The 24,453-nt window shown below is 60.1% G+C and overlaps 1 protein-coding gene across 2 annotated transcripts in view; it reads right to left on the bottom strand.

Annotated features, from left to right (window-relative positions):
• Nucleotides 1-571: 571 nt before the first annotated feature.
• ITPR1 (inositol 1,4,5-trisphosphate receptor type 1) overlaps nt 572-24,453 on the bottom strand; it is a 215,994-nt gene continuing 192,112 nt past the window's right edge. For both annotated transcript variants that reach the window (XM_040995101.1, XM_040995102.1), the window contains 8 exons: nt 23,498-23,662; nt 20,566-20,761; nt 19,590-19,682; nt 18,175-18,314; nt 17,786-17,951; nt 15,921-16,081; nt 4,965-5,126; nt 572-970 (listed from right to left, as the gene is read on the bottom strand). In XM_040995101.1, the coding sequence (XP_040851035.1) occupies nt 884-970; nt 4,965-5,126; nt 15,921-16,081; nt 17,786-17,951; nt 18,175-18,314; nt 19,590-19,682; nt 20,566-20,761; nt 23,498-23,662 (1,170 nt within the window). In that variant the 3' untranslated portion in view covers nt 572-883. The remainder of the gene's footprint in view (nt 971-4,964; nt 5,127-15,920; nt 16,082-17,785; nt 17,952-18,174; nt 18,315-19,589; nt 19,683-20,565; nt 20,762-23,497; nt 23,663-24,453) is intronic.

Raw genomic sequence — 24,453 nt, 5'->3', positions numbered from 1 at the left:
TGCATTTACAAACTGCACTCATTTCAAAACTCTGCCCTCAGTACATTTTGACCTTGGTGCAGAGATTCTCTTGTAAAATGAGATCCATGTACAAAACTAGCAACAGGTATAAAAGTCTCCGTTGATACTTGTCATCCGTCAGGCTATCAGAGTCAGGACTGTCCCCCTCACAGGGGCACAACTGCCAGCAAGCTGGAATTCACGCAGGAGAGGACACTGGGCAGCACTCATTTCAAACATTGCATAGAAAGTTCCCCTTAGCAAAATACGCTAACTATTTCACAAACTAAAGTATGAGCCTCTAAATGGTTCTCTTACTGAAAGAAATAGGTTCAACGATCAATACAGAAGCATAAAATAATCGGGAACTGAAGTTGCTTTTCTTAAAATGAGGACTTGGAGCATCGCCAGGCAGGGGCCGCGGTGCAGCAGCAGCCTCCCGGGAGAGCACGGTGCGGCCACGAGGCCCGGGCCGTGGCACTCGCCACTCCTGTGACCCTGCCGCTGAGCCGCCAAGTGCAGAGGTAACGCACCCGCTTTAAAGACACGACTCCTGCAGGGCACGCGGGAGTTACAAGTTCCTTGTGATTGCATAATTCGTATTGCACAGTTTTATAAAAAACATAAATACTGTCTATTCTATCTTTAAATACAAAATACATGTCATATATACTTTTAAATCTAGAATCTGGTTTCAAGTGCAAATCAGGTGCTGTCTCAAGTCCTTCCAAGAAAAGGCAAGCCGACACGTCCGGCACGGGTGGGCCGTCCCTGCTCCGGCACATCTGATTACGACACGCACCCCGGGGCCCCGGCGCAGCCCTCACACACACACACAGTGGGAGCTGCGCCGGGCTGGCAGGAAGGCAAGCGCTCCCGACGCTCAGGCCGGCTGCTGGGGGTTGACGTTCATGTGAGCAGGATGTCCTAGAAGCCCGATTCTCTGCTTCTGCTTCCTCTGCTCCGTCATCTGGAAAGTTAACAGGTTTCATCATTAGACTCAGACACTTCCTGTGCGTCAAGCTGCACAGCAGGCGGCACTGACCTCTGTGGTCGGGGTTTATCCGAAACCCACTTTCTACCGCTGGCCCCAGCAGCGCGCCACACCCCGGGCTGCCTGCTGGGGAATTCTGCCACCCCTGAGCTGAGCTGGCCGGCCTGGGGAGAGAGTGCTGCCTGTGCTGCCTTGTAGGCTGCCCCCCGCCCTCCGGGGGCACTGCTCCAGGACAGCCAGGAGCCGAGGACCCAGGTGGCACAGGGATTGTGCACTTCCTGCTGACCCCAGACGAGTCACAGAGCGACAGAGGCGGCAGGGACATGCCCGCTGCGGTCCAGGGAGTGCAGTCCACAGACACTGCCCAGGCCTCCAGGCAGCTGTGCCTGTGCTCTGCAGGGACCTAGTCCCAGCACTGGCCTCCCCCCGAGGGCTCTCCATGCCCCAGGGCGCCCCTCAGTGCGGGCCCGGTTAGTTTGGCGCTGGGTTGGAGGCAGGGTGCTCAGGTGAGAGGAACAGGCTGCGAGTGAACCACCCTGGTGCAGGAGACACCTGGCTGCTCCTGGCTGCTCTGCTTCCCGGAACGCAGGTGCCTGGCAGGGAGTGCCTTTATCATCTCCCTATAACCGGGCCAGGAGGGCAGGCTCAGCCCCAGCTACCATGCTGAGATCTGCGTCTGGATCAGTGCCTGGGAACAGTGACAAGCACCTCCATGCTCCTTGGTGGGAAAGAGGTTCCCACCTAGGGCCTCCGGGGGGGGGGGCAACAGTGTGTCCCCACTCACCTGCACAGAGCCTGGCACACGTGGGTGCTTTAACGGCTCCAACTGGCTCAGAATACCCAAGAGCGTTAAACAGGAACAGCAACCTAGGTTCATTTTCAAAGTGGCCATTTTGTCTTTTTTTGTTTTTACACATTTATCTGTGGGGCCAGCCTGTTCACATGGCAGGCTAAGGCTAAGCCCGTAGTGCTGGTTTGAGTGCAGCTGCTCTGCTTCCCACCTGCTTATGGCAGCAGAGGACAGACCCAGGCCTGGGGCCCCTGACACACCTGCAAGAAGCTCCTGGCTTCTGGATTTTGGCTGGCCCGGCTCAGGCTGTTGCAGTCATTTGCAGAGTAAAGCAGTGGATGGAAGGTTCTTTCTCTCCTTCCCTCTCCGATAAAAATCGGAAAGGCAGATTTATAGAAAGACAGAGGGAGACACAGATCTTTTATTTGCTGGTTCAGTCCCCAAATGACTGCAACAGCCAGGGCTGGGCCCGACTACAGCCAGGGCTGGGCCCGACTGCAGCCAGGAGCTCCTTCTGGGGCTCCCAGGAGTGTGCAGGGGCCCAAGCACTTGGTCTGTCCTTGGCTGCTTTCCCAGAACCACTTGTGGGGAGCTGGATGGGAGGTGGCGCAAGCGGGACTCAAACCTGCACCCGCCTGGGATGCCAGCACCACAGACTACAGCTTACCTGTTTCAGCACAGCTCTGACCCCAGCATGTCAAACAGCAGGTGAGTGCTGCTTGGGGGTCCTGGACGAAGGTGCCACCTGCTGTAGCAAACCTATTCCAAAGCCCACAGGTTGCCACACAGAACCTCCAGCATCCCTTCAACCCTGTGACTCCACCTGGATTCCCTCCGTGTTCACAGGGGCCAAGGGAACCTCCCCAGAGCGCCCCCTTCAGGCTGCCGAGACCTTTCTGCTGGGCAGGGGACTTGGGTCTGCACTTGTCCGTGAGGTACCCTGCATACAGGCATAGCTTCATCGCTGGCCTCTATGCAAATGCACCTGCAGTGAGAGCTAGCGCGCTTCAGGAGTAGACAGCGCCTCCCCATGCAGTCTCAGGCGGGGTCTCCTCCAGTACCCGTGGTGTGCTCCACAGTCACCCGGATCGGCACAAGGGCCGGGGCCCTGTGAGGCTGTTTCTGACCAGTGCCGGGCACTGCAGCTGAGGGCCAGCGCTCTGCAAGGGCCTTGCCCTGACCACCCCCAAAACAGGCCAAGATGACGGAGCACATGACAAAATGCTGCCCAACACTGACGCACCCTTCTTGGACAAGGTGGCCTGGACAAGGCTCTCTGCAGCTAAGCACCTGGGGCACCCCTGTGGCTGCCCGCCATTCAAGTGACAAATGAGACAGTGGCCATTACCCAGTTAGAGTGACAAGGGGACACTAAGACCTCCTCAGACCACAAACCCTGGGACTGGAGGAGGTCCAAAGGAAGCCTGGGACACTTCCCTGCAGACCCCTCAGCTCCTTTCTCAGCTTGCCGTCCACTGCCTGTGCATTCTCACATGACACAGCATGTCTTGTGTCTCCCCTTCTTCCTGAGGCAAGACAGGTCAATCACAACCAGGCTCTCGTGTTTGGGACACAGCACCCTCAGACTGGTGCACTGGCACACCTTGGGCTCCCCCTAGGCGGGACGGGCTGAAAGCCACGAGCCAGCTCCATGCCAGCTCCATGGGCAAAGCTCACAGCAACACTGGGGGCTGATACACCACCTTCATTGTCCTGCACCCTGGGGCACAGGCGCCAGGGTGCCGGAGGGCGCCTTCAGGTCCAAGCGGCGTGCAAGGAGTCAAGACTCCCCACCCCTGCTTCACACCCATGCCCACGGTGAGCCCGCTGGAGCTGTGCCCAGGTACAGTTACGCTGACTTAGCAGGGGAGATACAGCCACATGGCTGCCCTGGATAAGCTCCTGCTCCGCCCCCCGGAGGGCTCTGCTATGACGCCGCCCACCCTTGCTCCATCCACACCCCCTCATCTGTGGGGCGTGCCAAGAACACGCTGTGTTCATCTCTATCCCCCGCGCTGCACCTGGAGCAGCAGGTACAGGCGCTGTCCCGAGAAGGCGGCTCCACAGAACACAGCCCTTCTCCGTCTGCTCTTCCGTGTTAGGAAAATACGTGCGAGGGAATGTTCAGTTCTTACACTGGCCCTCCTTAGCCTGAGGATGGAAGACCCTCACGACCAGCACTGAGAGTCCTGCCAGCCTCCCGCACAGGTGCTGGCTCCATTTCCAGTCAGGCTCCCTACCATGGTCTAGGAGAGCAGTAGTGGATGGCCAAGGTCCTGGACCCTGACCTGGATAAAGCTCTGGCTATGGCCTTGGCCGTGTGGCCATCTGGTGAAGTGAACCAGTGGACGGTGACTGAGTGTGACGCAGCTCTGCCACTTGACAAAAACCTTTGTCAATCATGAAGGACAAAGTGATGGAACTAAGCAGGTTAAAACCAAAGTACACACAGCCGTTGACAGCCTTCTGTCAGCAGGTGGAAAAGGGGGCCATAGGGCGAGGTGGCAGCCAAGTGCACCCAGCCTGGCCTGGAGCACCTGCAGGGGTCTGGCTGAGGCTGACCCTGAGCCTGAGCGGCCAGCCTGGCCTGGAGCACCTGCAGGGGTCTGGGTCAGGCACACTGCACACGTTCCACAGGAAGCCACATGCATGGTTTCTGACTCCACAGCTACCTGTCAGCCAAGAGGGTCCCTGTGGGTTGGGAGCCTTGGCTGCTCTCAGCCACGCACATGGGGTCTGCACCTGCCCTGGCCCCTTGGCTCCTGTGCCAGTGGAGGGCCCTCATAGCCCAGGGCTCTGTCAGCAGGAAAGAACTAGCGCTCACAGGCTTACTCTGGGGGATGGCTCAGCGTGTGAAGCCACCATGTGGGACGCTTACATCATTCATCAAGTGGCTGGCTGAGTTCTGGAGTCCCATCCAGCTCTGATGCCCCTGGGAAGGGAGCAGGTAATGGCCCAAGTACTTGGTCCCTGTCACCCACAAGGAGACCTGGTCTGTCTGCGTGGGGCCAGCCCTGGCACCACGCTGGAGGGGTCCACTGACAGGACGCAGCTGGAGGGAAGCCCACGGACAGCCTGCAGGGCAATGGCAGCCACATCTGGAAGAGGGTCCATCACTCCCCTTCCTCCTTCCCCCCCACCCCCCGTTCTCCCACCCCGGAGCACGGCGCCCTCGTGTACCTGGTCTTTGAGCTCCGACAGCTGCCCGGAGAGGTTGGTGACCAGCCTCATGGTGGACTCGAGCTTCTCCTGCAGGCTGCGCAGTTCATTCTGCTCACCCTCTGAGTCACTGCTGACCAGGGACATGGCTCGCATCCGCGGGAACCAGTCGAGGTTGCGTTCCTGGGGCACACAGGGAGACACGTGCAGGGGACATCACTGGGGGAGACCCTGGCCTGCGCCGGGCCCCGCCACCACCAGGGCAGGGCCCTGTCCTGACAGGCCGAGTGTCCCGTGTGTGCTTTCTGACAGAACTATCTTCAGCTTTGCCCATGAGGACTCGTGCTCTGTGGACGTAGCTCCCACATGGCATGTAACACGGGGGCTGGGGCCATGCTCCAATAAGGCTCTATTGATAAATGCTGTTGGCAGCCACTGGGTGCCAACCTCTATTCTGTACAGGATTCCCAGGGTTAATATAAGGTGGTGACCAGACACTGTCTCCTAGGCAACAGACAAGGCCAAACTCCACACATGGGGGGCCCAGGAAGGAGGAGGCAGCCTAGGCCAGCAAGGACTCATGTCCACTGCTCCCTGCATAGGCAGCGGTTCCACCAGCTTACCATGACTGCCGGAGGCTAGGGGACACGTTCTACCATGCCAATCCCCCCAGCAGCTTGCACAGTAAGCAGGTTAGCACATGGGAGGGGGAGGCATCCCCAGGTGACCCTGGTGTGAGGGGATGGTGGCCAGGTGCAAGAGGCAGAGAGGAGGAGGGACACAGCAGCCAGGGAGCTCGCTCGCTCACCGGGTGCTCGCTCACTGAATGCAAAGCTGCGGCTGTCAGTGAACATAACGCAAACCTAGTTCTCAAACTCCTCCCTGTGCATGCGCTTGGGCAGCGTGCAGTAAAGCAGGAAACAGATTCCCACAGCGTCCACGTGACTGAGATCTTCAACAGATGCCAGGAAGTGGATTCAGGAATCCGCTCGTGACCGTGGAGCGCCCTCAGGGACTGAATGGCCACAGACGAGGGGCGCTTCTGCCCGCCTGATTCCTACCTCTTTCAGAGCTGGGGTGACTCCCACCTGACAAGCAATGGCTGTGAAATGCAGACAGCAGCCACTTCCACCTCCTGTGTCCCCTGGGGATGATGGTGGTGGGGCCCTGTGCAGAGAACTGGACCACAGGCTGTGCAGCCCTGAGCCTGGGCACGCGGCCCCTCCTCCTCAGCTGTGCTCCCTCCCCTGGGGAGGTGGGGGCAGGGAGCCACAAAGCTGGTTCTTAGAATGTCCATTTGGGTTAATGACAAACTGTAAACATCCACTCTCCACAAACACCCTGAAGCAAACCAGCCCCTAGACTGCAGGCCAGCTGGGGCCCCTGGGACGGACCTTCACTCTGATGTCCCGGAGGGCCTCCTGGCCGCAGCTGCAGGTTCGGCAGGGTCCACCCCTGGGGTATGTGCATCCGGCTAGGACCCTACGCTGCAGGACACAAGCTCAGCCACAGAAGCCCGGCTGTGGTATTCTGATTAAATGATCGCCCCAGCACACAGCTGGCTGGCCTGCTCATTTGCATGCCGAGTCCCAAGCTCCCTGGCTCTACTGCAGGGAATGGAAGCGTCAGAATCAACATCCCCCCACCTGGGGGCAGTGAGGACACCTGACCGCAGCTATCACTCATCCGCGTGCTCCAGGACGGCCTTCCTCCCCTCCAGCCTCAGCTTCCCCAGAGTCAGCCACGTCCCTGTCCACTGAGACCCTCTGTGTATGTCTGAATCCGTCCCAGGTGACTGCATTTGGTTAGGGGTGGAGGGGGGGCCAGTGGGACGACACTGCATCTGTGCTGCCAAGCCCAGCTGAGGCTTCCCTCTGGGCTCGCTGCTGGCATTGCGCATACCAGTGGCCTTAGGCACTGTCTGCCCGTGCTCCCGCAGCTCAGCCCACCCTCCTCCTCCTCACACCAGCGCTTCCTGCACCTGCTTCGGCCGGACAAGCTGAAGCCACAGCAGGAAGCAGGCTGGCCGCGGGGGCTGAGGTTCTGGTTAGCTCTTTTCCTGGTAAGGTTGGAAAAGCCCCTGCATAGGCCATCCTTGGAGTTTCAGACCCAAGGGTGGGACTGACTGCCCCTTCAAGGGTCCCTGCCTGGAAAGTGGGAGGGGTGTGACTGGGGGGGAGGAGGAAGTCAGGACTGTGATGCAAAAAACAATCATTCTGAGAAGTGGTTCCGCTGAAGAGCCTGTTCTGAGAAAGACTCCAGAGCCAACGGTCGCTTGCTCAGCGACACCCAGGTAGAGTCCTGCTTACTCCCTGAGCGGGGCTCCAGCAGCCAAGGGGCGAGGGGGCGGGGAGTCCTCTGCCCCGTCACTAGGCACGCCCTTGCCCCTCCGGGAGCGCCTGCCTTCCAGCTCCAGCGGAGATGCACCTGCCTCTGCTTGCCTCACCACAAAGGCAGGCAAGCTGGATGTCCCCTGGGGGCCTGCCATGCTCAGGTGACCACACCGATCAGAGGGGCCTCCCACAGTGAGTTAACTAGGTCACCCGTTCCTGGTGAGCTGGGGACTTGCCACCACTGAAGAACAAAGGCCCACCCTTTAGAGGTTTCCTAAGATCGCAACAAAAAACCACCAGCCCCCGCAGCCCCTGGTGGACGATGTCCGTGAGGATCCTTGTGCTCGGTGAACGGCTGGCACCCTGGCAGACGACTAGCCAAACACAACCCAGAACGGCGCTCTCACCCTTGGACATGGCGAGACTCCAGCTGCCAGGGGCTCAGAAACAGGACAAGACTCCCCTGGGTGACACGTGTCTTGGATGTGTGCAGCTGCAGGATGTGCAGGGCCAGGAGTGAGGCCTGAGGTAGGCACCCAGTGCCAGAATACTAACTTTAACACGCACACCCGGCAGGCTGCAGGTGCCAATGGGAGACGGACGGCGCTCCCTACTTCTGCAAGCCCATTCACACAGGGAGCCACCCTTCCAGGCAGGCGGGTCACCCCAAACTGGAGAATGCAGACGCCTCTGTCCCACAGGTCAGCCAACCTGGATCACCCCGAGGGTGACAGTAATCTCAGACAATCACTACAGCAGCTTCACACGCGTGGACACCCAGGACTTGCAATGGGGCTGGCGGGACCACGTCAGCCCGCTAAGCTGGCTTTCCCGGAGCCTCCAGTGGCAGGAGTGTTGCCCATAAACCAGGAATGTGTTGTGCACAGCTAGGAGGGTTGAGGGGAAGGCCTAGGAAAATGGAATTCAGACATGCATATTATGGTGTGGGGACCTTACACACCAGGGTGGTATTTAGCTTAGCAGATGGGGCAGCAGTAAGGGACACAGAGTGCCTGGGTTCAATACCCAGCCCTGGCTCCTAGCTCATGCAGCGCACAGGACACAGCATGACTGCTCCTCTGTGGGAGGTCCAGATTGAGCTCCCAGCGCCTTCAGGCCACATTCACATCTGTGGGCATTTGGAGGGTGAGCCACCAGGTAGGAGCTCTTGGTGTGCCCTGCTCTGCTGCTCCAAGAAGTGCTTAAAAACACATTTGGAAAACTCCATGTAAATGAGGGATTTTGAGAAGTTCACAGGCATGTATTTTACCAAAAACACAAGCTATGAAAAGGTGTTGAAAACTTCTGCCGTCATCTTACCTTTTCATTCCAGTTCCCACCTGGGCATCATAAATCAGTCACCTGCCCCAGGTCACAGAGCTGGCACAGAGGCAGCCCTGCAAAGCCCGGCTCTAATTCCAGTGCAAAGTAAGCTTTCTGTCTTTGGGGACAATATTAGACTGGGGCCAGCATCCCACATCAGCACTGATTTATATCCTGGCTGCTCCACTTCCTGAACAGCTCCCTGCTAGTGCACATGGGAAGGCAGTAGAGGCTGGCCCAAGTGCTTGGGCCCCTGCACCCACATGGGAGATCTGGCTTGGCCCGGGTTCAGTCCTGGCCATCGAGGCATTTAGGGCTGTGAAAGGGACGACCTCATGTTTTCTTTCCTGCATGCTCTCTGTAACTGCCTTTCAAACAAGGAAACACATTTTCTTTCGGTGGGGTGAATTTCGGGACAGTGGAACACCCACATCACACCAGGGAGGGCCTAGGTTCACGTCCCAGCTGTGCCCGATGCCATCTTCCTGCTCACGCAGACCCTCGAGTCCTTGGCTACGTGTAACCCACAGGGAGACCTGCCTGGAGCGCCTGGCTCTAGCCTGGCCAGCCTCTGCTCCTGTGCATTTCTGGGAGTGAGCCAGGGCACAGTGGAAGTCATCTCTCTCTGCCTTTGAAATAACAAACTCGTTACAAAGTTTCAGTGCTCCCGATTTCTCTCTTACCAACCGCCGCCCGGACAAGGTCCTTAAGCTGCTCCCGCTGCGGCTGCAGGTCCCACTGCATTGCTGACCTCTGGCCGACGGGACCCCAAGAAGCCATCCTGTGGGACCTGCAGCCGCCCGGGCTAACCAGGGCCCTTTCCCAGACTCTGTTGTGGATGACGCAGCACTAACAAAGGCAGCCGCCCAGCGGTAGAGAGCCACACCCGTTTCTGATGAAATCCCTCAGCAGAGCCAGCTGCAGCACCCCGCTTCCAAGTCATTCCGGGGACACTGGTGCAGAGGTCCTCTGGGCACACACGGTGACCGTGACAACACCAGGCTCACCCCGGGAGTGGCTAGCATGGGCTTAAGCACCTGGGGCCGCCAGGCAGGTGGCAGAAGCCGGGGTCACCAGAGTCACGGGGCAGGGGCAGGGCCACACGGCTGAGACTGGTAACAAAGCACCAAGCTCAGTCACCCTTCTCAGAAACGGGCATCGAAGCCACCCTGTGATGTTCTGACACCTTCACCTTGCTAAGGGCATGGGAACTGCGCCTGTGCATCCCCACGGCTCCACACGGGGCAGCAGCCACTGCCAGTGCTTCTTTCCCCTCCTCTTTGCAGCTCCACTTGTGGCAACTCAGATCCCTGTCTCTTTTCAAACCTTCCAACCTTCTCTGCTGTCGTTCCTGGGAGAGGGCTTGCTGCGTCTGTGCACAAACACACCACTGGCCTCCCAGACAAGGCAGCTCCCCCACGGCAGCACTCGCGCAGCTCTGCCAGACGGAAGTGGCTCCTCAAGGCCAGCTCTGCCTTGATGCCCTCAGGAGGGGGGTGACAGGCCACAGAAGGCGGCCACCGTGGACAGTCTGCCAGCACCGGGCCTGGCTGGCGCATGACCGGCTACTGCAGCCCCTCAGTCCCACTGCGCCCCTGAGTGTTATCTACACCAGCCTGCCCGCTGCTCAGAAAACTGTGGAGTCTCAGGGTGCAAGACTTGCTGGTTTGTGTACAGACGGAAAGCCTGAGGCCCTCAAAAGACAGGCTCCATGAGAGGCGACAATGCCAGTGCCCTGCCCACCGACGAACCCTTTCGGCTCCAGTCTTCACACTGCCCACAGGCACCCTGTCCTCCCCACTCCCCGCGGGTCTGAGGCACACTGGTGGGCCTCAGGGCACCTAAAGCTACCTGCCGTACACACACGGACAGGCTCAGAGCGGGCTTCGGGAGGCATTTTCTTGGCTATGCCCGTCAGCAGCAGGTGGCACCGTAGCCTAGCTGTTGGTCACAGCCAACTGGAAGCAAAGGAGTTAAGCAAGGGAAAGGAGTCAGAACTGTCACCCGAAGGTGTGGCTCGTAACAGGCAACTGAGACGGGCTCCTGGGAGCAGCTGAGCAGACCTGCCGAGTTGGTAGAAGTGTGTGTGTGTGTGCACAACCATGCTAGTGAGGGCACTGCAAAGAGGTCCAGGCACTCGCAAGATGTGCCAGAGGACCCCTGATGCACCAACAGGCAGGCACACGCAGGTCACACCTACACCCAGGACCAAGTGAGCAACGGGGAAAGCTGGTTCCTGGGAGGGTGGTGCTCCTTGGACAGACGCCTGCAGTGCACAGCACAAGGTCTCCAGGTTCCCACTCGGGAGCCCCAGGCAGGGAGGAGTGTGCAAGGAGCTGGGGCCTGGCGCAGACAGGCAGCCGTGCTGGGCACCTTCTAACAGGACAAGTGCTGGCTGCTTTCCCTAGGGGCAGCGGTCTGAGGGTGGGTGGGGATGCCAGGGGCTGCTACTGGCAGCCGCCTCCTAGGTGGGCAGGCGTGGACTCCTCGGCCAGGAGGTGCTGACACACTGCTTCCGGCCAAGGCGCCCTCTCTAGGCCTCCCTTCCTCTGGGGACACACTGTGGGGATCGGGCTTACAGGGCAGCATGGCCTGGCTCCCCTCTGCGGTCAGAGGCCAGGTGACCTTTCACGTGACACCTGCTGGCAAAGCAGTGACAGCACAAAAGCCTCCTGACGGGAAGCTGCCAGCACCCTCCCCACACCCTCACACAACAGACTGCCTGGCTGGAGGGATCCCTCTGCACCCTCCTGCACCCCAAGTCCTATCTGGCAGCAATCCCAGTTCCAACACCCTTGAACCCAAGATGGCCCCGAGTCTCCAGTGTGGCTCCTTTCCAGCCCCACCCCTAGGTGCCCACTGCATGGGTCCATGGAAACTCCAGGCCCCCAATGCCCATGCCTGGTTGCCGGGCTGCATATCTGCTGCCAGCTCCCCTCTCCCTGGGAGGTGGTGACACAGCGACACTCAGTCTCAGCCTGCCTTTTGAACACCGGCCGACTCTGTCCCGTGTGGCTGCGAGGGCTGGACCAGTGTCCCTCCGGGTCCTGAGCCCTGCTGAGGCTCTCTGGGAATGCTCTCCCCTCTCCCATGGACACTGAACCTGGACGGAGCCCAGTGTACTCGCGTCCCTGCGCAGGTGGAAGCAGACCCCCAGGTAGTGAGCACTGTGCAACAGTGGGCCGTGTCGCCTTATGCAATTCTAGCATCCCACACTAGAAAGTGGGGTCCAGTCCTGGCTGCTCTGCCTCCACTCCAGCTCCCTGCTAACGCACCTGGGAAACTGGGGAAGATGGCCCAAGTGGGCCATGCAGGAGATCTGGACGGAGCCTTGGCTGCTGGCTTTGCTCTGGCCCAGCTCCAGCTGCTCAGTAGGGGCCTGAGCCAGTGAATGAATATTCTTTGTCTAGATCTTTCAAGCAAATTAAAAAAAATAAAGACCACCCACAGGGTGTCATGTGTGTATGTTATGTGTGTGTGTGAGAGAGAGCGAGCGAGACAGATGAAGGGTAGAGAGGGGGAGGGGTGTTTGGGAGGAGGAAAGAGAGTGGGTGGCTGTCGTCCCGGCTGCAAGAAACCAGCAGGTGGAGTGTGCAGGCCCGGGGAGTCGCCGTTCAGCTCTGCCCTCCTTCCGCTGCGACTGCCAGCTGCTGCCCCCCGTCCATGGCTGGCAGCCACAGGCAAGGTGCTCCTGTGTCTGGTTAGGCCAGGGCACTGTCGTTGCCTAGTTTTAGCAACCCCAAGTGTTTTCAGCGAGAACCCCAACCTAACTCACACTTGCCTGAACTCCTCTCACACAGGGGACGCCCCAGCTCAGCTGAAAAATGGAACTTAGGGATGTTTATTTTGGTGCCGAAAACATTAGAAATGCATGCACATGAGGTGGATGATGGACAGTGCTTATCATCCGCTGGCATTCCTCACGCACCTGTGCAAGTGGCACTGTGGTGGGAGTAAAGCCACCACCCGGATGCTTTGTCCTGCCAACTTTTCCCCAGTGCAGGTCACTGTCGCCTGCTGGTCCTCTCCTCTCTTCCCTGTGCTCAGCTGACCCCTTCCCAAGGCAGCTGCCTCAGCACCCCAGTGGAAGCCCTGGCCAGAAGTGCCAGATGCGACTGCAAGTGCGTGTGTCAGGATGGCCCACAGGTTGGCTCTGGCCCAGCTCCGGGGTCCTGGGACCCCCGCTCAGCCTTCTCAAGCCTATTTGTATAGACGTGCCACCACGCCGCCGCAGCCGACAACAAGCAAAGGAGCTCCTAGGGGCAAGGGTCTTAGTGGGCATTATTTAGTGCATGCCGATGACCAGCGGCCATCAGCACTGGCTCTGACAAGGTGCTGCTCGGCCTGCTCCCAGAAAACTAAAGTGCGGGGCCTCCCAGCCACCAGGGGTCTCTCCTACCTGCCTGACCCTCGTGGGAGCAGTCAGCCAGCTGGGGCAGCCCAGGCTCCAGGACACCTGGGGTGCAGGTGGCCAGCACTGGCCTGGTCACCTGGCAGTAGCCACTGTTCACTCAGAAAAAGCCCAGAAGGCAGAAGTCTCAGGGCAGCGAGCTGTACGGAAGTGCAGCTAGAGCTAGCTGAAGCGAGGCCTCTGCCTGAGGGCTTGTGTCAGGGCGCCTTCTCAACCCTGCTGAGGTTCCTAGCTCCAGGAAACCATGTCCTGCCCGGCCTCTCTTGCCTACACGGCATTCTTGGTGCAGCCTGGCCCCTCAGCACTCGAGGGAATTCCTGCTGTTCAGACAGATTCCAGCCAGCCAGTGTGAAGACCCCGCAGAAGGTGTGGGGTGGGCCAAGTTCCCACGAAAAACCCACAAGTTCAGCAAGGCTCCAGGGAGGTTGCTCAAGGAGAGGCTAGCACTTTAACTCTCCCCGCAGCCCCAGAGTTCAAGTTCTTACGGGGAAAGGAAGCTGTGGGCTGCTCTCCTGGATGCCAGGGTTACGTGCGGCCACTCCACAGTCACACTTCTCTAGAAGGTCAGCTGGCCCGGCCCTTGGGTCAGCTTCTGCTGTCTTTCACAGAACTGTTACAGCTGCCCTGGCCTGCGGTGCCTGGGTCAGCAGGGGACGTGGCTGCCAGGGCACCGAGTGTGACCTCCTGGCTCCAGCCGGGACTCGTCTGTGAGCCACCAGGCTCGACCTCTGCCACAGCCAAGGGGAGCCGTTAACAGGGGCCGCAGAAGCAAGAGTACCCGTGCGGCTGGACTTGACAACTCAGCGGAGCAAGGATGTTACCTCCACATTCAAGGTCACCAAGAGATGCCAAGCTTTCGAGCGAGGCAGGGAGCTACCCAGCCTCTGGCGGCACCCCACACCCGGGGTCCTTGTGATCCTGGTGCTCCGAGAAGTGCCACCTCTGGCATTCCCACTGCCAGCTGCACTGGTGGTGCTGGGTCTGCTCTGTGCCCTCCTCACCTCTCTATGCCTCTGGGGTGACTTGCGACACACACTGTGACAGAAATGCCATGTGAACAGTGGCTGTACAGCAGCTGCCCAGGGAACTGGAGGGGCAGAGTCCTCACGGGAACCTCTCACCCACAGGTCGCTCCCGTCACCTGCCACAGGAGTGCGAGGTGGCACTGCAGCTCACGTGCACGCAGGAAACTCAGGCTGGTGACAGGTGGCACCCCCGCCCCCGGTCATGTAGCCAGAGGGAGTGGAGCTGAATCTCCACTGCTGGCCCCCAGAGCTCAGTGCCCATGCTGAGACCTGCCCAGCCAGCATGCGGGCACCCCTGGCACGGGCCACCCTGCCTCTGGCTGGGTAACCTAATGCTTCCCTGAGCTGCTCACTCGGCAATGCTCACGTTGTTAGGACTGCTTGGACACTACACTTCTGGAACTTCCTGGTAAAAAGCTCTGACAACCTGAGAGTCAGGCGGTCTGGGAGGCATAGTGGCCATCGCTGCGCATAAGGCAGTGGCCAGCCTGGAACAGGACAGGGGCCCCCAGCATGTAATCCTCATCAGGTGACCACTCACAGGGCTCAGGCCATGTACGTGACTGTGACAGTGGCCAGCCTTGCTGTGAGTGTCAAATGCAGGGAGACACGCAGAGCTGGGGCAGACCACTAGGGTTGCCACTGGTGCCTGGGACACCTGTGTCAGCCTGAACGTGGCCCATCAGAAGTGCCCGACTCCAGGTACCCGTCAGCATGCCTCACTTCCCCCTGAGCAGTGCCCCTACAGTGCCTGGCTGATTAGCACTGTAGCTGCCCAGGATTGAGTCCTGGAGTCGGCCCTGACCCCAGCTCAGCCAAGCTGCTCCAGCTACCACCACATTCTGGACGGCCACTTCCCCTCCCCTTCTGGGTATCTAATTCCCTCCTTTGTCTCAGAGCCAGGGTCTTCACCTGCCCCCTTCAAGCCCTTCCTGTCAACTGCCCCAGCCCCCAACCTGGTATAACTTTGATGAGCCAACACAAGACTAGATGGGTAACAATTTCAGACAGAGTGGGTTCTGAGACAGGGTCAGATAGCATCCTGCATGTGCACCTGACCGGTCTGGGTGGTCAGCGCCCAGACCCTCGCTTCTCCAAGGTGATTCAGGGCTCCATGGCTTTTGCATGCTCAGAAGGTGATGGGACACAGACTGAGTCCAGATGGACTTCTCCCAAGGTCCAAGGGAGTCCACTCTACCACCACAGGCACACACAACCAGACACATGGGGATTTAGGGGGCCAGGTCCAGGAGGGGGCCTAGGACTGGGCCCTCTGGGCAGGGCTGCCTTGCAATGCCTGCCTGCATGCAGCATGTGAATGATACCACTTCCAGGAGCACAGCTGCCCTCGATGCCCGCAGCAGGCCAGGCCTGGAAAAGACCTACACGTGCATGGAACATGCTGAGCAAAACCCAGAGGGCACTCCTGCCCGGGGCAATGGGGAGGATGTGCAGGTATTGCATCGCCACGGGCGCTCACGTAGTCCACATCTCCCACCACACAGTGTGTAGCACACGCAGGTACCTGGCCAGGGACACACAAGCACACTTTTGCTGTGTCTATAGCTTCCTGGGAGAAACATTGGCCAGCTGTGCTCGGGGACAGCGGGGCCCCCTTGGAGACCAGTGGGCATATCACCCAGTGTGGACTCAGTGCAGGTCAACACTCCTGGGATGACACTCCTGGGGCCAGGGGATTAGCATGCTGAACATTCTGCCCACAGCCTGCTGGTGGCCTCAGGGTCACCTGGACGAGCCCCTGGAGGTCCCAGGGCAGCACCACAGCCCAGGGAAGGGCTCGGCTGGCAGCTGCTTGGACCACACTCTGACCCGAGACCAAGTGCCTGTGCCCATGCGCATGCCGGGCGGGCTGCCCTCCACTCACCTTGATCATTTCCGCCACGTAGCTCTCGGGCCCCGTGTACTCCGTGGAGTCCTTGACCTTCACCAGGACGATGAAGCACAGGTAATGCCACATGTTGTGCTCCTCCTTGATGTGCTCCTCAAACGTGACTGTCTTGTTGTCAAACTTGTCCCTTTCCAGGCCTGAAGGACACAGGAAGCCCTGGTCCTCGTGAGCTGCCGGGCACAGGAGACCCCGTGGCCCAAGCACCCCACGGGAGCCGCTGCGCACAGGAGACCCTGCCCCATGGCCTGGGCACACACGGGAGCTGCTGGGCACACACGGGAGCCGCTGGGCACACACGGGAGCCGCTGCGCACAGGAGACCCCGCCCCATGGCCTGGGCACACACAGGAGCCGCTGGGCACAGGAGACCCCGCCCATGGCCTGGGCACACACGGGAGCCGCTGGGCACAGGAGACCCCGCCCCATGGCCTGGGCACACATGGGAGCTGCCGGGCACAGGAGACCCCGCCCTGTGGCCCGGGCACACACAGGAGCTGTGGCGCCCTCCTGCCTTCACGGCCAGGTGGGATGCATTGGCCTCCCAGGTGCATGCCCGTCCACGCGGCGTGGGGACAAGTGGGCAAGTCTGGTTGGCTGGAGCTCAATCCTCATCCCTGGCCCTGAGCCATGCTGCCCAACCTCTGTCGGCTGACTAGGGCCCACACGCAAGGCTGCGTGACACGGGGAGGTAAGCTGGGGAGGCCAGATCCTGCCTCCTCGGGAGCGTAGCCAAATGCGGGTGTGGACAGAAACAAATCAAGCATCTGGCACTTGACCTGGCGGGCTCATCTTGTGCAGAGCCTCGGGGGGCGACCCTGCACGAGTTCCCACCCAGGCTGGGACAGAACCAGCACACCCTCAAGCTGGTGGTCAACAGGGCTGATCCCCTCCCTTCCCAGCGGTGTGCTGCACCCTGCGATGGGCTGGCACTGGGGCTGCGGCTGTGAGCTCACCATCCCCGCAGGTACACACCCACAGCGTTAACACAGACTGTGCAAACACACAGGTGCCCGTGAACACGCTCACATGTGCCCACGTCAGGGCTCTGGCAAGCCCTGGGAGTGCACCTGTTCTCCCAGCCATGGTTTCTCAACACCATGCTTGGCCGCAAGGAGCCCAGGCCGGGTCACGGAGGGTGAGGGCTGAGCCTGAGCCCGCCTGTTTCAGCCCACAAAGCAAGAAAGTCACGGAGCGACAGTGGAAGGACAGGAACATGGGGCTCCAGGCCACAGCAAACACTGTCAGTGAAGGATCACAACACGCCAAGTAAGGTGGAAGCTGTTTCCACATCACTAAAAACAAACAAAAAGGAGCATGAGCAGGCGCACGGAAAGTTCTCTCTGAGCCAGTGTGGGCAGCCCGATCCTGCACGTGTAATCTCAGCATCCCACATGGGCACCAGTTCATGTTCCAGCTCGCTGCTTGTGGCCTGGGAAAGTAATGGAGGGTATCCAAATGCTTGGGCCCCTGCATCCACATAGGAGAGCTGGAAGAACCTCCTGGCTCCTGGCTTCAGAATGGCTCAGCTCTGGCCATTGCAGCCATCTGAGGAATGAACCACTCATCTTTCTCTCTCTCTCTGTAACTCTTCAAGTAAAAAAAAAAATCTTAAAAACAAGAGAAAAGGGGGCAGCTGGCAAAAGCAGGAGGGATGGCGGGATGCGAGGCTCGTCGGTGGCAGCACCCACAGCTCTGGGCAAGAGCTGCCGGTGGCAGCTGACCCCGGGGAGGCCAAGTCTACATGGGGAGTGATGGGGCGTTCACAGAGTGCCCACGTGCCCCTCCTCGCAGGCCCTGGACAAAGCCCAAGCTGGGTGGCCGCTCCCGCCACCCCGCGCTCACCGCAGATGAAGCACGTGGTCTTCAAGATCTCCTCCTTCTTCTGCTTCTCGCTCCTCAGGTCAGCAAAGGTGTCGATGATGACCCCGAAAATCAGGTTGAGGACGATGATGATGACCATGAAGAAGAACAGCAGGTCGTAGATGACCCTCGCGGCGAAGAGGGGCTCCTGGGAGCGACACGGGCGTGTGACCGGGCGACTCCCTCACACCCGCCTGCTCGCCGGCGGAACAACCTAGAAGCTGTCTTTATGCCTCCTTGCACACCTGCATCTGAGCTCCCCAAGGTGTGCGGGCTCCCCGCCCACAACCACGGAAAGGGGGTCTCCGGGTCTGCAGCCGCCCTCCCCACCCCGCCTGCAGGCCGCCCCCCGCAGCCCGCGGCCAGGCTACCTCCTTGGACGGCTTTCTGAGCACGTCGCCCACGCCGCCCCCGCTCCGCAGCCCGTGGCTGAGCACGGTCACGATGCACATCAGCAGCGTCTCGCACGTGTGTTCCTCGTCCTGCTCCGTCTCCCCCACAGGGACCAGCTCTGCAACCCAGGGAAGGCCACCCAGGCCACGCGTTACAGCACAGCAGCGGCAGGCTCAAGTGGGGCGGGGGGAGGACAGACAAATACACCTTACACGGCACAACGTAGAGGGACAGAGAGGACAGATGGAGGAAAGTCTCCTGGGCCAAGTCCCAGCACAGCAGGCCCGGGGGAAGGACAGACAGACACAGGAAGGACACACGGCCCAGCACGGCAGGTGTGGGCTCCTGGGGTGAGGGCAGGGACACACATGCCCCATGCCCCTGTCCTGTGCCCATGATGACCCTCTTTCTCCCACCACGGTGGCGCTGCCCTCCCCCTGGAGGTCTGACACTGCTTGTTGTCTTCTCAGGGTTTTGAACTCCCACCCTGGCAGACACAGCAGTGGTCTGAGTCAGGTGGCAGGCTCAGTGCCGAGTCTCAGGCCTCCCGCCTCCCAGCCGAGGGTCCTGTCTGGGACTCATCCTAGCTGTGGATGGTCACTGACTGCTCCACTCTGGTGGCCACTCTTGCATTCTGGAGGAAGCAAGCCGACTGCCAGCTGTATCTCTCCCTCCAGTGTCGCCTCATCTCCTGCAGTTCCCCGTCACGTTGCACAGGAGGCCTGCCCTCTGACACCAGGTGGGGAAGCCCTTTCCTGCACGGGTCTCTCAGCTCTTGTCCTTCCTGCTTCATGAGGCCTTTGGAAGTGCTGTCCGGCCTGCCTCTGTAGTTCACCTTCCTCCCGGACCATGGCTATGCCATGGGAGACCTTCCCCCCGGGCTCGCTATGCCAGGCACTGTGCCATGGGAGACCTTCCCCCAGGCTCCCTACACCAGGCGCCTCACCACGGGAGACCTTCCTCCCAGGCTCGCTATGCCAGGCACTGTGCCATGGGAGACCTTCCCCCAGGCTCCCTACGCCAGGCGCCTCACCACGGGAGACCTTCCTCCCAGGCTCGCTATGCCAGGCACTGTGCCATGGGAGACCTTCCCCCAGGCTCCCTACACCAGGCGCCTCACCATGGGAGACCTTCCCCCAGGCTCCCTACGCCAGGCGCCTCTTCTGCAGAGCATCATGTGCAGGGTCTGTGTTCACCTGTCTCCCCGCTCCCCTGAGGCGTGGGACGAACACTAGTCCCTGGCAACGTGGGTGCTCCCACCCCATCGGCACAATCAGCCAAGCAGCCCCTCCCCCTGGTGGCTCGGGCTTATGCCTGTGCTCTCATGTCAGACTGCCAGCTTTGCTCCCCAGCACCGGCATGGCTCACTGGGAGCCAGGACGGGAGCGCCTACCTTCCCTGGGCTCGGGGGAAGAGCAGTTCTCCCCAGTCTCCATCCGACACACATCCGTGTACAGGAAGTCGCTGGCTAGACTCTCGCCGGACTCTGGGAGAGGGAAGGAGACATCAGAGTGTGAGCACCCTCAGATGGCTGCAGGGAGCATGCGGGCAGCCCCCAGGCCACGGCTGAACAGCTGCACACATGGACAGCCGCTGCATGGGTGTTTCCCCTAGGCGCCCTGCTGGGCCTGCTAGGCGCCCTGCCTGCTCCAGCACCTCTCCACCTGGAAGCCGCAGACCGACACCAGCGCTGGGGAAGCAGCGGCAGCCAGGCCCATCGGTGCAATGCAGAGACCAAGCCCAATGTGGTCACAGGCTGAAAAGCCTCAGGGGCCTCGGGAAGGCTGAGACGGAGACAGCAGGTGCCCGGCTTAGCCCCTGCACCTCCAGCGCGTCCCTCAGGGTGACAAGCCAGGAGAGCTTCCCTGAGGAGTGCCAGCAACTCCAACCACCCCCGGGGGCTCCAGCACAGGGGTCATCTCTTCACTCTGTATGGGAACTCTCCAGCTCTTGGACACAGCACAAGCTTACAGCATCAGCATGTACTGCCAGCAAACGGGCATATTCATCCATTTATTTATTTGAAAGAGCAACAGGGGAAAAGAGCTCTTGCATTGCTGGTTCACTTCCCAAATAACTGTTCCAGTCAGATCTGGGCCAGGAGCTCCATCCTGGTCTCCTCCATGGACGGCAGGGACCCAACCATTTGAGCCTACACCTGCTGCTTTCCCAAACACACTGGCATGGACCTCTGTGTTACAAAGGCCCGTGTTCCCATTGCTGGCTTAGCCCAAGGCGCCACGCTGGCCCTGGCAGGCTGCAAGCTGTGTGTGCCAGGGAACCCCAACCCCGAGCTGGCTCTAATCAGGAATCCTGACATTGTCAGGAAATGCTCCTTGGCAATCACAGGACCCAGCGCCCAGACGCACCTGGGAGCGCGGTCTCGTTGGGCAGCCTGTCCACCTCCAGGATGAAGTCATCCTTGAAGAAAAGGTAGCCCACGATGGAGAAGAGGTAGACCAGGATGAGGGCCAGCACGGCCGTGAGGATGATAGAGCGGCCGTTGCGCGTCACGCTCTTGATCACGTTCAGCAGCGTCTCCTCTCGGTACACCAAGTCGAAGAGCTGTGGGAACAGAGGGGACGGTGGTCTCATTAGACCCATGTCAGCCTCGCATACTGAGCAGCAGCCCACAGGAAGCTGGCCTATTGCTGACCCTCAGCCCCCAGCCACGTGTCTCAGCAGAAACATGGAGATGGGGCAGGCAGACACGGATACAGCCCCAGGTCAGTCCTGGATACAGGGTTTGGCAAAGCGAGATGGGCTCCAAAGAGTGAAAGGCTGGGTGGGGATGAGGCCCTCCACTCCCATGCATGGAGGACGCGTCGGGAGAGAGAGCAAAAGAGAGAACAGGTGTAGGCTCATCCGTGGAGTCACTTTGATGCCCAGTGCTGGCTCACAGCCAAGGTCCTGGAACCAGAAACACAGGGCTAGCAGGAAACCACCTGAGAAGTCATCACCGCTGTGTCCTAGGGTCCACAGCAGCGGGAAGCTGGAGCCAGGAGCCAGAGCTGGGCTCAAGCCGGGCACTCGGACGTGGGGCTCAGGCATCCTTACCGCCAGGCTCAGTGGCCACCCAACATGCTGCACATCCCTGCAAGACACAGCGTGCCACAGGCACACGCACCCTGGCAGCTGGTTTGCGATCTGGCCTCTGTGCAGTCTAACCCTCTCCCTCGGGTGTGGTACTGGCTGCCTGCATGTGCCGTGACACGTGGCCAGAGCCACCTCCCCCCGTGGGCCTCAGAACAAGCGGACAGGACCAGCTGCCCTGTCAGTCCAAGGCCACGTTCTGCATGAGGCTGCTCTCCTCTCGAGGAATTCCCCACCTCTTGACACCAAGTGGGTGAGCAGACTGGGAGGGTGCTGGGTGGGGCTTACAGAGGGAGGGGCTGGCAAAGCTAGGTGCTACTGTGTCCTTGGTTAAGTACTTCCCAGCGGCAAGTCAGAGCAGCCTCAGACGACCAAGGACACGGTCACGAACTAGACATCACAGGCCCTGAATCCCTGCCACGACTGCCAAAGGCTTCTCTTGCTGCCATATGACTTCTCACTGTAAGGCAGCGAGCAGGGCCCAGCACGGTGGCCCAGCACAGCAGCACAGCACGGCGGCACAGCAGGGCATGCCTGAGACGTGGTGTGGCTTCCCCCAGAGCACCAGCTGGGAAAGCAGCAGAGGATGGCCTGAGGACTTGGGGTGACCCGGATGCAGCAACTAGCTCCTGGCTCTGGCCACCACTGGCCATCTGCCTATTTTGGCGGTAAATAAGTTGATGAACTTCTTTCTGCCTTTCAGATTAACAACAACAACAAAAAAGAGTGTTAGTAAAGTTAACAATGAGCAGAGATTATTTACATAAAGGTGATGTTTTCTTTCAATAAGGACATATGACACATTCAACAGAACAAGCTTGGAAAACACAGCGGATAAAGGAAGTACAAATAATTCCACGCCCTGCATACGGGCACACAAGACAGCATCATAAAAACATGGTTTTACAAAGATGCACCACCTCGGTGGCCTCTCGCCCGGCACCAGGGCCCGGGCCAGCTTCCCCGGCACGGGGGCCAGTGAACACAGCCCTCGCCACTCCAGGCCTCCACCTCCTGGTCCTGCCATTTCTCTTTGGCGAATGTGCTTCACGCGGGGGGTCCCTTCTTGTGACACAGGCCTACTGCTTTCCAGAAAGGCTGTGTGGCTGCTGCTCCCCAAGAGCATCACCCCCAGGGGACAGCGGGCAGGGCAGCTGGATGCTTCCTCCTGGTTCCCACCTGGGCCTCTTCCCATGTTGCCCTCCTGCCTGGAGACCCTGCCTGCCTTCCTCTCCAGCGTTAACAAAACTGCACCCAGGAGCTGACCAGCCCAGGGCGGGGAGGGGTGGGGAGGTCAGGGGGCAGCGTGCGACGGGGCCACCTCAGAGCAGGCCCCGAGCAGACATGCTCCCAGGGCACACCCGAGGGCCACCTGTGCCAGTGCTGCCTGCTCTCTGGAAGAGACCCGAGCTCAGGGAGCCCCTTGGCCGCTGTAGCCACTCCTCTCTCTGGGCAGGGACTCCCACTGTGTTGGCCCGTCGGCCCTGCCCCTGGCACTGCCTCAGGTGGCACCCAGTGACCCAGTGCAAACCATGATGCCTGGAGGCCGGCAGGGCAGGAGTCCAGCTCCTCCTTGGGGAAGCAGACCTGCCCGAGGGGCGGTTTCTCAGGAGGGTCCCTCCTGCCCCCGGCAGAGGGGACGGAGGGCTCACTGAGCTCTCACAGGGCACACACACCCTCTGGGGCTCTGACTACGAGGGGCAGAAACGCGCAAGGGAGCAGAAAGGCAATGGCAAGCACAGCTAGACCCCAAGAGCCCTCTGCCTGGAACCTGCCAGTCCAGCAGGGCACTCTGAGACGAGCCCGGGAAGAGGCTCTGGTTGCCCTTAGTCTCACAAGCGCTCAGCCCGGCCTGCTCTTTTCCTGGGTCCACTTCTTACATGTTCCACAAGTCTGGGTTACAGTCCAGTGATGGAGATCAGGCCGTGTAGGCCCAGGCAGGTCGCTCTGTGCTCAGGACAGCTGTCACAGGACCTGGGCCTGGAGCACCTGCTGCAGGGCGATGGAGCACCATGCTCCATAATCCCAGGGAATGAACCACTGAGCCCCAGAGGAACAAAACTCCTCCCACCAAAAGAGCCAGTAGCTCCACCAGGCCCGCCATCATGCATCTCGGACACGGCATGCCACGTGCCCTGAAGGGAAGGCCGGTGAGCACAGTGGGACAGGCCGGGGTCTGCACCGCAGGCTTGCTGCCCGAGCACTCACCAGCAGGCTGTAGAAGAACTCGTGAACAAAGAGGCCCATGGCGCAGATGAGCAGGTACAGCAGGTGGTAGAGGAACTCCACGTCCAGGACCATGGCACGGTAGCCTCTCGTGAACGTGCCGCAGTTGCCCACAAAGCTCATGAGAAAGATGATTTTATTGCAGACCTGACAACGACAACAGGGGAGGTCAGAGGGCACGGGCCACGCGGGCAGAGGGAGCCTGCGCTGACAGGCTCTGGCAAGCCTGCCATGGAGATCTAAGTCATTTCACTCCTCTGCCACCCAGGCAGGACGGCCCGGGCAGTCACCAGCAGCAGGGCATCACAATTTTCAACAAGGTGTCATTCACTGGCAACCCTGTCACAGCCATCTGTCAGGCACACAGGGTCCCCGCGATCAGCAAGACCAAGAAGCATCCGGGAACCTGTTTGCTACCTCAAAGTGGTCAGTGCGTGGGTGGGCAGCAGCCCCTCGTATCCTGAGAAGGCAGGGGGATGGGGATTTTCTTGGACAAAAAAGCTGAAGAGATCTGAGGAATTTGTACCACCTCATCTCCTGCAGGGGGCTGGAACAGGTGCAGAGCCAGCCATGCGACCACATGGAGCCAGGGAGATCCACAGAGTTCCCCCTGAATGGCCCCCTGGGTCCCGGAGCACATCTGAGATGGGCAAGACCTGCAGCCGCTGATGCACCTGGAGTCCCCAGGTGCAGCCATGCCCCACCTTTACCACCACCACGACCCTGTGTCTGGGCTGGCAGCAAGTGCCACTGCCGACACGTGCCTAAGGGAGGCCCAAGGGACCCATCACCTAACACCATCCTACCCTGGCTATAACCCCAACCCTGGGAGTCCATCACCAGCAATGAGATGGCAGAACACTTGAGAACACTTAAGAAAACTCTTGGGACACACCTGGTAAATTTATCACTGCACATGCTGCCCTCGCTTGCTGGGC

The sequence above is a fragment of the Ochotona curzoniae genome, unplaced genomic scaffold (genome assembly GCF_017591425.1).
Source record: "Ochotona curzoniae isolate NIBS_2020 unplaced genomic scaffold, NIBS_Ocur_1.0 contig_908, whole genome shotgun sequence".
Lineage (NCBI taxonomy): Eukaryota > Metazoa > Chordata > Mammalia > Lagomorpha > Ochotonidae > Ochotona > Ochotona curzoniae.
This window is presented reverse-complemented; position numbering and strand designations above follow the sequence as displayed.